At 44.8% G+C, this 15,558-nt stretch overlaps 1 protein-coding gene across 1 annotated transcript; it reads right to left on the reverse strand.

The window, feature by feature from the left end:
- Window positions 1-922: 922 nt before the first annotated feature.
- On the reverse strand, window positions 923-12,925 carry tut1 (terminal uridylyl transferase 1, U6 snRNA-specific; the record flags this gene model as incomplete). Its single annotated transcript, XM_083635867.1, has 10 exons — window positions 12,804-12,925; window positions 12,080-12,270; window positions 10,242-10,448; window positions 9,922-10,036; window positions 8,184-8,308; window positions 7,563-7,789; window positions 7,073-7,182; window positions 5,490-5,612; window positions 3,103-3,195; window positions 923-2,049 (listed from the first exon to the last, which is right to left on the reverse strand). Exons 1-10 carry the CDS (start codon window positions 12,877-12,879, stop codon window positions 923-925), a joined length of 2,394 nt encoding a protein of 797 aa, XP_083491993.1. The 5' UTR covers window positions 12,880-12,925.
- Window positions 12,926-15,558: the final 2,633 nt, after the last annotated feature.

Genomic DNA, 15,558 nt, shown 5'->3' on the forward strand with positions numbered 1-15,558 from the left:
AGATTGAAGAGAACATGGATGATGCTGATTCTGCCACGCCGGCTTCTCGAGCGGCTGGAAAGCTGAGCAAAGACAAGAATGTGGAGGTTTCAATAGAGCGTGCCAGAAAGGGACGAAAGGCAGCAACAAAGCCCACAACAGATGTCACAGTTGTGCCAAGCAGCATCGAGAAGATCGTGGACGAAAAGGTTGTCAGTGCTGAACCTGCTCCAGTTGAAGTAAAAAAAGGAAGAGTCAAGAAAGGCAAAGGCTGCAGCTTACAATGGCCAAGAAAATGCCACTGAAAATGTCAGCATCTGTTGGACAAAATTAGGTGTTTTCTCCCCAATTGTACTTGGCCAATTCCCCCTGCTGTCCCGGCCGTAGCTCCACCCCCTCTGCCGATCTGGGGAAAGTTGTAGACTAGCACATGCTTCCTCGGATACATGTGCAGCAGCTTCTTTTCACCTGATAGCGAGGAGTTTCACCAGCAGGACGTAGCGTGTTGAACGATCACGCTATTCCCCACAGTTCACCTCATTGTGTCTGTAGGAAGTAGATCGTCTGACCAAGCCGAACAAGCGGGTCTCCACGGTGGCAGGAGAGGAGACGACACTACCCAGACGCCCCCACATCCCAAACAAGTTTGAAACATAATTGAGTGGGCTTCATCAGGAATTCTGAAACACAAAACAAACCCAGAACTACAAAGATAACAAATAAACTCAACAATCTGACAGCAAAGCCAGTATTTACATCATCATTATTATGGCCCGTCATCAATAAAATAAAGCCCTTTTACTTAATATGCTCTTTCATGATACACTCATGGGATTCATTTGAGTTGGAGAAAAGGCATTCATGATTCAAAACACATCCTTTGACTTTTCTTAACAAAAAAATAACAAAAAAAATCTTTTCTGGAGAAGTGTTCCATTTTGCTCTATATTTCTTCTAGTAAGGTATCCACCATCTTGGGCAAGAAGACTTCCAGGAAATGAAAGAAGTCCTGAAAAACTCCTGCCTTGTCACTGCTTGGCTGGAACTTGAGGACAGCCCTTGTGCTTTCCGTCTCACCGACTATCTGGGACTGAACCTTGAAGTGCAGGGGCTCTTTGACCTGTGCTTCTTTGTCCATGATGTGCGCGGTGACCTGGCACTCCAGCTCCACACAGCTGCCCTCTTGCCCCGTGTCCGCCTCTTTGGTCAGCTCCCTTCTCACTTTCCTGCGGCCCGCCCACACCATGTGCGTTTGGACCCAGCTCCAGCGAGGGCAATCGGGGTCGGACCCGCTCTCTAGCCGAGGCTTCTTCCCGTGGGGCGACACGGAGGCGTCGCTGCCAGAAGACAGTGGCCTCTTGGCTCCGACTACAGGGCTGGCCTCACCGGAGGAGGTAACGCTGGCGCCACAGTCGCTTGTCGTCATGTTGAGGTCGGTGGAGGAGGTCTCCATGATGGCCTCCGCAACGCCTGAATCCTCCCCGAAGACCGAGTCCATGGAGGGAGCAGGAGAACACTGGAGAACCTTCTGGAAAACGCCCTCCACTGCAGAGCAAACCCTCTGGAACCACAGCAGCCGGAAGCCGTCTCCAGCCATGTGGAGCTGCTTACGCAACACCTCCGGGAGTGAGGCTAATTTGAAGGGAACGCTGATGCTCAGCTCTTTCTCTGCAGCTTCCTGTTGGCTCTTGCGACGTGGCACCTCGTCGTGGAGCGTGAAGAGGCGCACCAGCCCCCAGGACTTCCCCTTGGTGGATTTGCGCTGGTACTGCAGGCTGCGGCAGTACTTGGCAGCCTCCTGGCACTCCATCTGGAAGCTGTCCTGGGAGCGCTGCGTCAGGTTTCCGGCCACGTTGTGGTGGAGCTCAAAGGGGTCGAGCAGGTTGAGGGGGCCCAATTTAGGAGCGTGGCGTTGGGGCCTGGTGGGCTGGTCCTGTTGCATGAGCTCCTCCTCCTTCTCCTGGCTCAGGAAGGCGGTGATCGGGAGTGCACGGCCCTCTCTGAGAGAGATCACGCTACTCGCAAAATCAAACTCGCCATAGAAGGAGAAGAAGGCGGGCAGCAGGATGCCTGGAGAGACAGACAACATGTTCAAGAGAGTGGGTGACATTTAGGGTCTGCAATGGTGATGCAGACTTGCTTCAATAATTGATAAAGTCTAATTTGAGAAGTTATATGACGTTGTATTCCAAGCTAAGTTATGTAAAAACACAGTACACAAATTGAAAATCTGAGTAAAAAGCAACGCCCTTGTCTCACAATATAATGATGTGAGTAACTTACAGAGGTCCTGGGTGTTGTTGCTGGGGGGCACAGCTATAGGCTGACTGGGGAGTAACTTACAGAGGTCCTGGGTGTTGTTGCTGGGGGGCACAGCTATAGCCTGACTGGGGAGTAACTTACAGAGGTCCTGGGTGTTGTTGCTGGGGGGCACAGCTATAGCCTGACTGAGGAGTAACTTACAGAGGTCCTGGGTGTTGTTGCTGGGGGGCACAGCTATAGCCTGACTGGGGAGTAACTTACAGAGGTCCTGGGTGTTGTTGCTGGGGGGCACAGCTATAGCCTGACTGAGGAGTAACTTACAGAGGTCCTGGGTGTTGTTGCTGGGGGGCACAACTATAGCCTGACTGGGGAGTAACTTACAGAGGTCCTGGGTGTTGTTGCTGGGGGGCACAGCTATAGCCTGACTGGGGAGTAACTTACAGAGGTCCTGGGTGTTGTTGCTGGGGGGCACAGCTATAGCCTGACTGAGGAGTAACTTACAGAGGTCCTGGGTGTTGTTGCTGGGGGGCACAACTATAGCCTGACTGGGGAGTAACTTACAGAGGTCCTGGGTGTTGTTGCTGGGGGGCACAGCTATAGCCTGACGGAGGAGTAACTTACAGAGGTCCTGGGTGTTGTTGCTGGGGGGCACAGCTATAGCCTGACGGAGGAGTAACTTACAGAGGTCCTGGGTGTTGTTGCTGGGGGGCACAGCTATAGCCTGACTGGGGAGTAACTTACAGAGGTCCTGGGTGTTGTTGCTGGGGGGCACAGCTATAGCCTGACTGGGGAGTAACTTACAGAGGTCCTGGGTGTTGTTGCTGGGGGGCACAGCTATAGCCTGACTGGGGAGTAACTTACAGAGGTCCTGGGTGTTGTTGCTGGGGGGCACAGCTATAGGCTGACTGGGGAAGGTGCAGTTCCAGCCTTCAATAACACACTCTTCCTCCTCACCTGGAAGACAATTACACATGCCATGAGTCAAATCACAGTAAACTGTCAATGCATTTTTCACTACATGGGCATGTTTGCTATCATTTGCTACCATCGGTAACATCAGTATGATGTTTCAGGAAATAGAGAGCCGCAGGAATGAGTCCGGAAGTATACTTCCGGGTTCTTCAGTGGAAGAGTCTATGGGATTTAACATGGGGGTTTCGCTTAAATGCATAAAATAAGGTATTTGGTTAACAAAAGTTTATGGGAACGCGAATTTGGGTTCTGCATGATAATCTTCACAAACATGAATAACTTTTGGAACGTAAATACGCATTTTATTTTATTTTTTACACGCAATTTTTATAAAAACGCTTCAAAAAGGCATAAAAGTGATTCACGTTTGTGAAGAGTATCATGCTGAACCCAAATTCGCGTACCCATCAACTTTTGTTAACCACAGACCTAATTTTATGTGAAATCCCGATTCTAAAACCCCACAGACTTTTCCACTGACGAACCAAATGGTGGCGATTTCTGGATAAAGCCTACAAAAATACGTCATCCCTGCGGTACTCTATGAAGCTCAAGTCTAAAAGTTAAATATATAGATTTAACACATCCAATGCACACATGCACACACACACACACACACACACACACACACACACACACACACACACACACACATGCACTTTGATTGCTCTGTGCAGTCTAATCTGCAGTTTAACCCATTGATACCTGATGCAGCATTTGTGTGTGTATCCCTTTAAGACCGCGAACCGCGTGATGCGGTTCGCGGTCTTAAAGGGATACACACAAATGAGGGATATACACGCAAATGCTGCATCAGGTATCAATGGGTTAAATGCTTTCACTTCCACATATCACCTCTTTTTCAAGTGAGGTCAGACAAACTGGGTGGTGGAATAATGCTGCAATGGCTTATGGTAGGAGCTGGCAAGTGGAAAACACGTCATCTCCAACTCCTACGTGCCTTCGATCTTCAGGCTTGAAGTCGCAAAACCATGGATGCTAATAGCCGTCTAGTTAGCCGTCTAAGCTAACAGCTAATAACATTAAAGTCCCTGGAAACCAAAATCCACAAAAACGTTCTAACTATGTTATTTAGGGTCTTATGTTAGTAATTGTGTGTCTCCGAAATTATTATGCATTACTTTCAACCCAAAGCCTTAAAATCGACACTTTTCTACAAGATTCTACAAGATACTTCCTCATTGAAGAGAGCAGTGCGCGAGGTGCTAAAATGCAGGAGCTTATGACGTCATAAGCTCTATATAACCTTTGTACACGCGCAACCCGCAGTCTCGCACATTCTGCCTCCATCTCTCTTCAGAGTTCTAGTGGTCCCACACCTTTTCGCAGCTAGCTAACTACGCATTGCGTCAACACAAAGGCTCTTTTAAGAACCAACATCTATCTATCTATCTATCTATCTATCTGTGAGTTTATCGCTTACTCGTCGGCGGTGTGTAGAAACCTTGAGGGAGAGCTCTCTCCTCTGCCTGCAAGTGCACAGCGCTGCTGTGTGTGTGGTGTGTGTGTGCGCGCGTGCAGACAGATAGACAGATGACCGTCAGTCAGTACGCTATGCGCGAAGCAACACACACACACACGCACGCACGCACGCACGCACACACACACACACACACACACACACACACACACACACACACACACACACACACACACACACACACACACACACACACACACACACACAATCTCTCTCTCTCTCCGAGAGAGAGAGGGAAATTTCCCTGCTGCAGACGGGACACGCCCACACAGTCCGCGGGAGAAAATACACTCTAAAAAATAATTGATTCTCATTACTTTTGCCAGACTGTCAAACCTAAATTTATATACTTTGCGACGTTCATCATCGTGGCTTATTAACATAGGCTCCTGTGATGTGATGAACTCAAAATGCTAAATAATAATAAAATATTTCTGGTTTCCAGGGACTTTAACGTTTAGTTGCATGGGTTTAACCATCTATTGTATTGGTATGCTGATTGGTCTGAAAGCTTTCTATTGTTGAAAAGAAAAAGAAAAAGTGTCGAAAAAGTGTTTTAAATTCTTACAATCGTGGGTTCCATGTTGAAATGACGTCAAATTGACGCGATGGGAGCAACTGGGGGTTGAGAAATCATACCTCCCAGTTAACGTGGCGTTTTATTAGATTTTTTGCTAGTAGCAACTGGTAATTTGCCACTTGCCAGTAATAAACAAACGCAACATAACAATGAGTGTTGACACTTTTGGGGGTGGAAGGGTGGTGCTGCACTTACAGGCCATGTCTTTGAGCTGGTCCAAGGTGTGGAGGACAGGAGGTTCACAGTTTTGCAGGAAGAAGATGACCAGCAGCGTCAGAGCGTAGTTGTTGAGCAGAGGACCGGCACCACTGGGGTTACCTACACACAGACATAACAAGCAAGTATGATGTCAACAATGTGTTCAATAAGATCAAACTTCAATGATGACTTAAAGAAATTAATAAACCCTTCTGTAATGTAGGGGGCTTTTTTTGGGCATGTCTGGTTCACTTATCTCCTACAGGCGTTAATGGTAATCAATACATAAATAATCGCAGCCCGCCATTTGTGATTTGTGATACTGGGGGAAAGAATGTCCAGTAAAGGTTACATTTGGATCATATGTGGTGACTGAAACATGGAGCAGATACGTTTATTCTCCTTAAGTAATCGAGCACATGGGCTTTGCTGAAAAGGGCACGGTCAACCTGGAGGCTACTGGCTCATCATCAAGGGGAAAGAAAGACATGGGTGATGGGCTGAAGGAGATTTCTCAGAGTTAACCTTACTGGGAATTGGAATTTGTGTAAATGTGCGGGAAACTTTGATTTGATTCCACAGAAGTGGAACAAACCACACATGAGTGCAGCACATCCATAATCCTTCAGTGTAGCTGGACTTGTGCTTCGTTTACTTTGACCGTAGCCTTTATGTGAAGGCAATAAACTGGAAGCACAAATCGATCTGTCCAGACAGATCCCAGACAAGATCAGCAAGGAAGGGACAAGTGTGGTTCTACTGCCCCCTGTTGACCAAAGAATGAAATAACAATGCACGTGCACAGATGGTAAAGCCTACTGATCTTTGGTCAGATCCGGCATTCTTTTATTTGATTTGATTAGAAACACAGAATTGATGCTACACATTAGAATAGTGCTGAATAATGTAGGATCACTTTTGCCTTTTAATCTGATCCATCCTTTTATAGTGTTAAGCTGTGTTCACACCGAGATATTTATTTTTCTCTCTGTCGCTCGACTGAAGCCTTTGGAATCGCTCTGTCGCTCTGTTTAAATCGCTCATCAATAGGCACAATAATTGACGGACATCTGGGGGCTATAACGTTACGCAATGTCATGATATGTGTCCACTACGAGCCACCGTAGTTGTTTACAAGCTAGGCCTAACAGCGTGCTCCTAATGCGAGCTCTATACCGGTAGTACAGACTTCACTTCATGTCAGCTGTCAATCAGCTGTCAATGCGGTTTGTTGCCACACAATAAACCAGCGGTTTGTTCCAAGCCCGTGTGATCCTTGACTCACTCTCACATGGCAGCCAATCAGCGTTGAACAGCGAGCGACTGATGCCAGCGTAATTTCGCTCGAGTTGGGATATTTCATCTCGGGCGACGAGCGTATTTTCTCCCTATCGCTCTGTCTCTGTCGCTCGGACGCCCAGCGATTTTTCTCCCGGGCGAATATACGCTCAATCGCTCGTTTGCATTGATTTTGTATGTAAACTCGATGCCAGCGAAAAGCTTTAATAGGCCGGTGTGAACGCAGCTTTAGGGTCTATGTCTCATCTGTCTCCTCTGAGGTGCTGTTGAATGTGTCTTACCAGCTAGCCGTTTCTGCTTGGCCCAGTAGCGGATGGTGTAAACCAGGGGCCTCAGCCTGGCATCCATCCCTGAACACAGCTGGAGGAAGCGGGTGTTCCTTACAGCCAGTCTAGTGAGGGACAGAGAATAGGAGGCAAGGAAACTGTACAGTAAATCTACACAGTAAACATTACTCACTAGATTTATTTTATTTATTTTTTTATTTCAGGGACAGTGCAGCATTAATGAACATTTGCATGTAAATGTGCCGGATTATAGCCTTAGCTAATTTCCATCCGTAGTCCCTCGACAGGTGAGGTACAAAAAAGTTTAAAAGAAGAAATAGAAAAATTAGATCTCTTCAGACTCCTAATGCTGCCTAGGGATAAAAGAGATTGTAATATAGTTTTAGAGAAAACATAAATATACTGCATAGATTAAATCCAAAACAGTCTCGGATGCAGAGGAATTCAACCCGGTGTCAAAGAAAACTTCCATTAGTCGGCTGACCTGTTGTTGATGGTGATGTCCCCCTGGAGGTTGAGTTCGCGGTGATGGAACTTGACGACGGGGAGGCGAGCGCTGCTGACCACCTGGACTTTGTGCACACTGGGCACGCATCGCCTCAGGATCGCTGCCACAAGGTCCAGAACCTCGGCCGGCGTGGCGGTGGACAGGTCGATATCAGACAGGATGGAGTCCTCGGAGCGGCCGTCGTCTGAGGTGCCTTCTCCCGCCTGGAGACGGAGGAATGGATGGATCGAGGGAGACATAATACAACGAGCTCCGCACACATTTCCAACAGATCATATGATGATTTGGCTCTCATTATTTTGGATCTAAAACCTTATCGTTTTGGATGACAACAATGAAGAGGTTAAAACTGCACCAGGCAACATTTCTAAAAATATAATAAAAACTAAAGATTCTGGGTATTGAATTTTCAAACGTTACTTTTTGATTTTGAGCCGTCAATGTGCAAAGTTGCCTGGGGTTGCTTTCAAGAGCGAGTTTTAATTTGACGGCATTTCCAAACTGTCATATTTCAGTCTTTGAACAGGATTCTATATTTCGATCCAAATGAATACATGGACTTCAAAAGAACTACGGCAAGCAAACAAGATCGCAGACCTGTTCTGTTGACTTGGCTCGGGCCTGGAAGACCTTGGTGTTTTCCAGGTCCAGGAAGAGGTCTAGATCACATGAGTGGATGCCAAATGTGTTCACCGATGAACCAAATGGCAGGATCTCGCTGTCTGCAAGCCAACAAAACAGGATGTCAGTCTGAGGGAAAATCTCAAGTCTTTATCATTAAGGATGAGAAGGTTTCAGATGACAATTGATCACACTGTTTAAGGTAGGGTTGCACGATATATCGTTTACACATCGTCATCGCAATGTGCGCATGCGCGATAGTCACATCGCAGGACGTGCGATGTCAAAAGCAAATTAACTCGTCATGTTGCTTGATAAACTCTCACTTTAGGGGTGGAGCCTACAGTGTGAAATGCAGGCTCTCTCAAAGGAGAGAGACGCCCCGCTACTGTACTCACTCATTTAGTGCTTAGCTTCAACACAACAAACATGCACAGAGAGCTAAATTTAATTATTTTTGCTTATGGGTTGCTGACAGTAGCCTGTCTGTAAACGATGTGATTGTGGAGGCGGACTTGTCTACAGCTTGCAGCGCACTAGCATACAGCAGGCTGGCTGCTGTAACTCAACATGTCCGTGGAGTGAAGATATTAACTCTTGAAACACCAAAAAGCAAGACCGCAACTTATGACACGAAGTTAGCCTTCGTGTCATAAGTTGCGGTCTTGCTTGCGGGTCTTGCGGGATTACTGAGAAGTTGTCCGTGTTATCACTGCGGCTGTCTCTCCCCTTCAGTCTCTGATGTCGCATCACATGATAGCAGTTACGGTAGAGTTAATCATACATAGCGACTCATTTACACAAAACATGTCAGTGAAAATAAAAAGACAAGAGACATATCTGGGCAATTAAATGTATATTTATTACTTTTCACGAATGAATTGTTTGTCACCGGCCGGCTGCATGTGAATCCTCGTCCCTCTGTACTGCCGTGCGCTCAAAAACCGGAACTGCCCAGATGCGGAGTGTACCACTTGGTAGTTTCTGGAGGGGGTTTCCGGGGGGTCAGACCAAGTGTGTAAAGTGGCAGGGGTGTTTCATTGTTGATTTATTGAAACATTAGAAGAACGAAAGAAGTTGAAAGCAGTGATTATAATCAATTAAATCTAATGTTTTTCTGCAAATAGCATCATTGGGAGGTAGATTCTGGCACTCAATATTAGGGGTGGGCAATATATCAATTGTATATCAATATTGTGATATGAGACTATATGGTCTTAGATGTTGGATATGGTAATATGGTGATACAGCATACATGTTGTCTTTCCCTGGTTTTAAAGGCTGCATTACACTAAGTGAAGTATAGGCTAGTGACATTTTAAAGTAGAATGTCATAACTCACTCACTTTTTCATGTATGCAAGTCATGGAAATCCATTGGTCAAAATGTGTATGCACCCTGATAGATGACGCTCTGAGGCCTACCAGTAGGCCACAGCCCAGTGGTTGAGAAACATTAAAATACCTAAGTTCCCCTCCAAAATCAGATGGACTCCTCTACAAAATCATCAATAGCAATATATATCGCAGGGGCGGGGAATATCGCAATGTCCGTTTTTTCCAATATCGTGCAGCCCTAGTTTAAGGGGTCAAATATATGAGCTCAGAGTGGTCATTTTTGTACCATAATAGCTCAAACTGGGGACGAGGAAAATTAAAAGGAAGGAAAATGAGGCTTCAAATTGAGTTTCTGTCTATGTGTTGGAGGGGATTACCTGGAAAGAACTCTGTGAAAACCTCTTGAAGAAGTTGTACCACCAAACCACGGGCTTTCTTCTCATTCTCCCCCAGTTCAAATCGCTCCAGTACGCACTGCATCTGCCCGTTCACCTGGAGGACGACAGAGGACAAGACCACAATCCTTTATCAAGTTCCTGATGACCATGCCTCCATTACACCATGAGCAGAACCACTCACACTGATTTAAAAAAAAGGCATCAACCAGGCTTTTGGCTTTAGATCTTTTGTTTTCAGAACTCAGCACTACATAGATAAAACTGTACTTTTATCAAAGTTCTGATAATGAGATGCTTACACACGCCATCTGACACAAATTAGGTTTGAGTCGCTCGAGGACCAGCTGGAGGTTCTGGAAATCGTGCTTCTTCTTCTTGATCAGCTTAAATTCCTTCTTCTCTCGCGGTTTGACACGCAGCTTCAGGCCCTTCATCTGGTGCTCGACACAGGACAAGGCTGCCTGTGTACCGTCTACCTCATCGAACTGCACAATGGCATACGCACCCTGTGGGTGCAGAATGACAAAGAGGCCATTTACACCTGGCATTAACATGCGTTTTCTGCCATCAGATTGCAATCAGATTGTATTTTATCACTTCAGCCTGATTCCATTTACACCTGGCACTAACATGCGTTTTGGGTGAACAGATTGCAATCCGATTGCTCTCCAGGTCGAACGTCATCACGCGCGCGCCCCCTGAACGTGTGCATGCATGTTTCATACATGCACAGGGAAATAGAGGTTATTGTTAAGCTCAAATGCACAGTGAACGTCCCCTTCACCTGGACAAAACGATGGCCGATCACGCAGCACTGCATCTATTTCTTTATCTGTTTATTGACAATGACACGGGGTCCGAGACACACACACACATACATACGTTTTCCGTGCATGTCATTGGCTGTAACCACCTGTGTTGCGTTCAGGTAACATCCTAAATAAGAATGTTATACAATTGAGAGCATAATTTCTCTTTTATATGAAAGGAAAATGAGGGGGAAAGGGTTCGAACCCTTTCTCCCTCATTTTCCTTTCATTTTCCGCTCCTTTTCCAAAGGAGAAGTGTTGATATAAAAGAGAAATTATGCTCTCAATTGTATAACATTGTAATTTAGGATGTTACCTGAACGCAACACAGGTGGTTACAGCCGTGGCAAAACCTCCGCAGCAAAACTTTGAAGCAACGCTACGATTGTTGTGCAAAAGCGGAGCGGGGGAGAGATAGATAATTTTTAGCCGGTCCATGGTGACAGGCTGCCTGTGTGTGTGCGCATCTGGCACAGCAGCGAGATGAGGGCACACACCGGTGCGGTGCTGCCGGGGAATTGCGCGCCGTCACCGACTTCCGAAGATTATGTATTTCCGTATGGTAGTTGCTGAATGCGTTTTGAGAGGACGCATTGCATTTACACTTGTGTTAAATGTTGTCATAATGCGTCCCTGACCACCTCCGGAGGTGGTTTGGCCGATCAGATTGCAATCCTTCTTCAATGCGTTTTGGGGGTGTTTACACCTGTACTTTCAAGTAATAAAATACAATCGGATTGCAATCTGATGGCAGAAAACGCATGTTAATGCCAGGTGTAAATGGCCTCAAAGAGTTAGACTACATCAGTCACATTGCATATGCAGCGACACAAATGGCTGCCAGATCTCTTGGATTGGGGGCGAAAACTGCAAAGCTAGTAGGGATGGACAGGAGTAACGTTGCTACCATTGAGTACACGCACTTTCACAATGCATGGGGAAATCTGATGCAAATGAGACACACGCTTCTCCATAATGCAGGCCTATATGTGAACAGCCCCTACACCTCAGATTAGCCCTGCTCTATCGTTACTATAGTAATATATTCTTACAGGCCTATAGCCTACGATAGCTTAATGTAGCCAAACTTTGGTTACACTTGTTTCCCGTTGGACACGGACCACCCGTGTTAGTGTGCAAAAAAGGACGCTATTATTATTAATTGAATGACTGGGTGGTTAATAACACATTTTCCTGGGGTGTGACAAACTCAAAACACACGTATTTTTGGTTTCCAGGGACTTTAAAGTACCCATCCCTAAAAGCTTAGATGCTTCAAAAATAAAAACTGTGCGGCTGTGCATGTCACTGAATGTTGTGAGGTTGACCTTGTCTTTATCAAAGACGACATCTGTGACTGGTCCAAACTGCTGGAAGTAGTCAGCTAGCTCCGTCTGGGAGGTGTCAGGCTTCAGGCCGCTGACGAACACACTGTGCTCCTCCTGGGTCTTCCTGGTGATCCGGACACTGTTCAACGTCTGGTGTTTACGCCCCTTTACATGCTCATCCAGGCTTGGCTCTAGCAGAGAGAAAAGTATTGCCATCCTTTGCTATTTAGTAAAAACAAATAGCTTTACTCCAATTATAAACTGATTTCCAGCCTGGATGCTGGTTTTGCACAATGGAGTGATGAAGGCATTAATAGATTTGAAATATCTATTTTCTAATCATATTTAATGTCTTTTGAACAAGTCATTGAGAAATATGATGTTTCCAGGCAAAACTCCTTCCGTCACCACCACACAGCCATCTTGGCAGGAATTTAACAGGTGATTTCTAATGACAGCCGCAATCAAGAATAGGCTGTGAATAATGAATGGCAAAGCAAGCACCATATTCATTGGAAATGCACATTTGATTGACACCAAAGCACGATAAATAACTCATACATAATATGTATTGTATTAGATCAATCCTTTGACTAGTAACATCAACATAGCTGCCAGGAAGTTTTGTTTAGCGTTAGTGACCAAAAACAAAGCGTGGTTGGTTACTGTAAACTTATGTTTCTGGTAAGCATTGCATGTGGCCGAGTTAGCTAACGTTACTTACTGTTCGGTATATTTACGTTACACAGGTCGCAGTGAAACCCTTTCGGTGTCGTTTTTATGTCGCTGCCCAACTCCATAATGACAAAAATCACAAGCACGTTGGCGAAGCAGCAAACTTAGGGGCGTCAAATCTCCCTCCAGCGCGGAGCCTACGTTTGTTTCCAGCCCGCCTCAAAAATGTGTCCGGGTTGCTCTCCTATTTTACAATTTGTTCCGGGGCTCTCTTCACTGACACATTGGATATTGGAGCTTTGTTATGCAATAAGTGCGATCAGAGTTTCAGACAAGTTCATCATAGAAGCCTGAAGATGCTCCATCTACAAAGTATTTCCTCAGCGAAATACACAAATAACCAAAGTACTAAACGGACGGTAATATTATCGTAATAATAATTTTATCAAATGTGTTGCATTGCTGTATCAATATAGCCTACAGTAATAACCCAACAAACATTTTCACGTATAACGACCGTCTGCTGCACGTCAAACCACTACATCTAGTCAGGGTCTAATTATATATCTCAAATGGAAATCTTAGCGACGTAATTCCTCTACTTCCCCACAACGTGTCCAGATTCAACGATTTTTGCTACATCGAAAGAAAAGAGATAGCACCTCATGGGGGATTCGATCCTGCGGTGCCCGCATCGCAGTCCTCTGTCTTATCCATTAGGCCACGGAATTAGTTACAAATACTTTGGATTTGGTCATATATAGAGATACTTAACATAAGCACTTTGGATTTTGACATGACGGTCTCTACTGGAAGTTGCATTGATAGGCTAGCTGCCTCGCTAATTCTGTTTCATGATTTCAACCAGCGATGAGACAGGTATATTTATATAATTTACGATAATGTAACCAACGCGACTTTAGCAGACAGCATCCAAAACCCACAACACTGCGTTTAGTTACGGCAAGAGAAATGGGACAATACCACAGGATTCAGGAAGTTTGTGATAAATACAAGCGGTCAAGACGATGTTTGCTGGGAAGTTAACTATAGTTAAGTTAACTATAGTTAACTTCCCAGCAAACATCGTCTTGACCGCGACGTCACCAGACGATAGAATTGTGGTTTGGCATCTACCATCTAAGTCTGACGTTCTCTCCACGTTCCTCCAAAGTAACGTTTAGACTGTCACTTCAAAACAAAAAATATTGATCTCATATTGCTTTGAAAACACCACATGTAGGTGTCTTTTGTGTTTTTGTTGAATAAAATGACATTGGATTGACAATTTACCTGTTGTGTGATCAGATAGACATGCACTCCATGTGCAATGACGACTTTTATTGAACGCCCTTTTCTTTTTTAATATGAAAACACGTTTATGTCATATAAGTGCAAGTGTCTCTTGCTATGGGCTTGTATTTATCACAAACTTCCTGAATCCTGTGGTATTGTCCCATTTCTCTTGCCGTAACTAAACGCAGTGTTGTGGGTTTTGGATGCTGTCTGCTAAAGTCGCGTTGGTTACATTATCGTAAATTATATAAATATACCTGTCTCATCGCTGGTTGAAATCATGAAACAGAATTAGCGAGGCAGCTAGCCTATCAACGCAACTTCCAGTCGGGACCATCAAAATGCTAAGTGCTCAATGTTAACTATCTCTATATATGACAAAATCCGTAGCATTTGTAACTAATTCGGTGGCCTAATGGATAAGACACATGACTGCGAAGCGGGCGCTGCAGGATCGAATCCCGCATGAGGTGCGATCTTTTGTCTTTCAAAAATCGTTGAATCTGGACACGTTGTGGGGAAGTAGAGGAATTACGTCGCTAAGATTTCCATTCAGAATATATAATTAGACGCTGACTAGATGTAGTGGTTTGACGTGCAGCAGACGGTCGTTATACGTGAAAATGTTTGCTGGGAAGCATTATGTACTGCTGTCTGGTTATTAAAACATAATACCTGATGATGCGCCTCCCCCCTCTTCATTCTGCAGATATTGCTAAACAAAAACTTTGACGAGTGTAGTAGTACTTGAAGGCGGCGTTATTCTGTGGGTATTATACAATCTATGGGTATGACTCTTTAGAATAGATGGAATAGAGAACTTTATCCATCCAAATATTCCCTTAGTATTTATTTTGGATTTAAATCATATGCATAATAGTCCATTTACATTTAATTAAATCATTTTGAATCATCATTTATATCTATACGATGAATCAGCCGAGCAGCATTTTTGTAAACAAACCGCGTCACTGGGTGGCAACGGCAATGGAACCCTATGGAGCCAAAGTGGTGCGAGGCTTGCATGTCTCACTCTAGCTCTAAACTGTTTACATTTTTAAAACGGCGACAGTTCACACAACTTTAACACATGCATATATTATACATCAAACTCTTGAGCTACTTCTGCTCTCTCAGAATGTCAAAATATAAGCGATGTGATGTAGCTTTTGAGATATTAACGTTTGTTTGGCACAACTCATACTATTAACTGCCGCGGGGTTCCGCATTTCTGGGTGGCAAGTGACATCACGCTGATTCGTCCTATACAAACATACAGGATATGTCTACTCTGTATATAAATTACAAGCACCAATATTGATAAATCTATTAGCATGTGCAGGTTTACCAAAAACTGTGACCACCATAAAATGTCCTTAGGTCAAATATAGCATTGATTTATCATCTTGCTTTAGGAATACACAGATATAACTTCAGGCAATATTTTATTTTTCTGCTATAACTTTAGCTTCCTGAAAACCCCTCTAGTAATGAAATTTCACCTCGAC

This window comes from Poromitra crassiceps, assembly GCF_964638095.1.
Source record: "Poromitra crassiceps genome assembly, chromosome: 4".
Taxonomy (NCBI): domain Eukaryota; kingdom Metazoa; phylum Chordata; class Actinopteri; order Beryciformes; family Melamphaidae; genus Poromitra; species Poromitra crassiceps.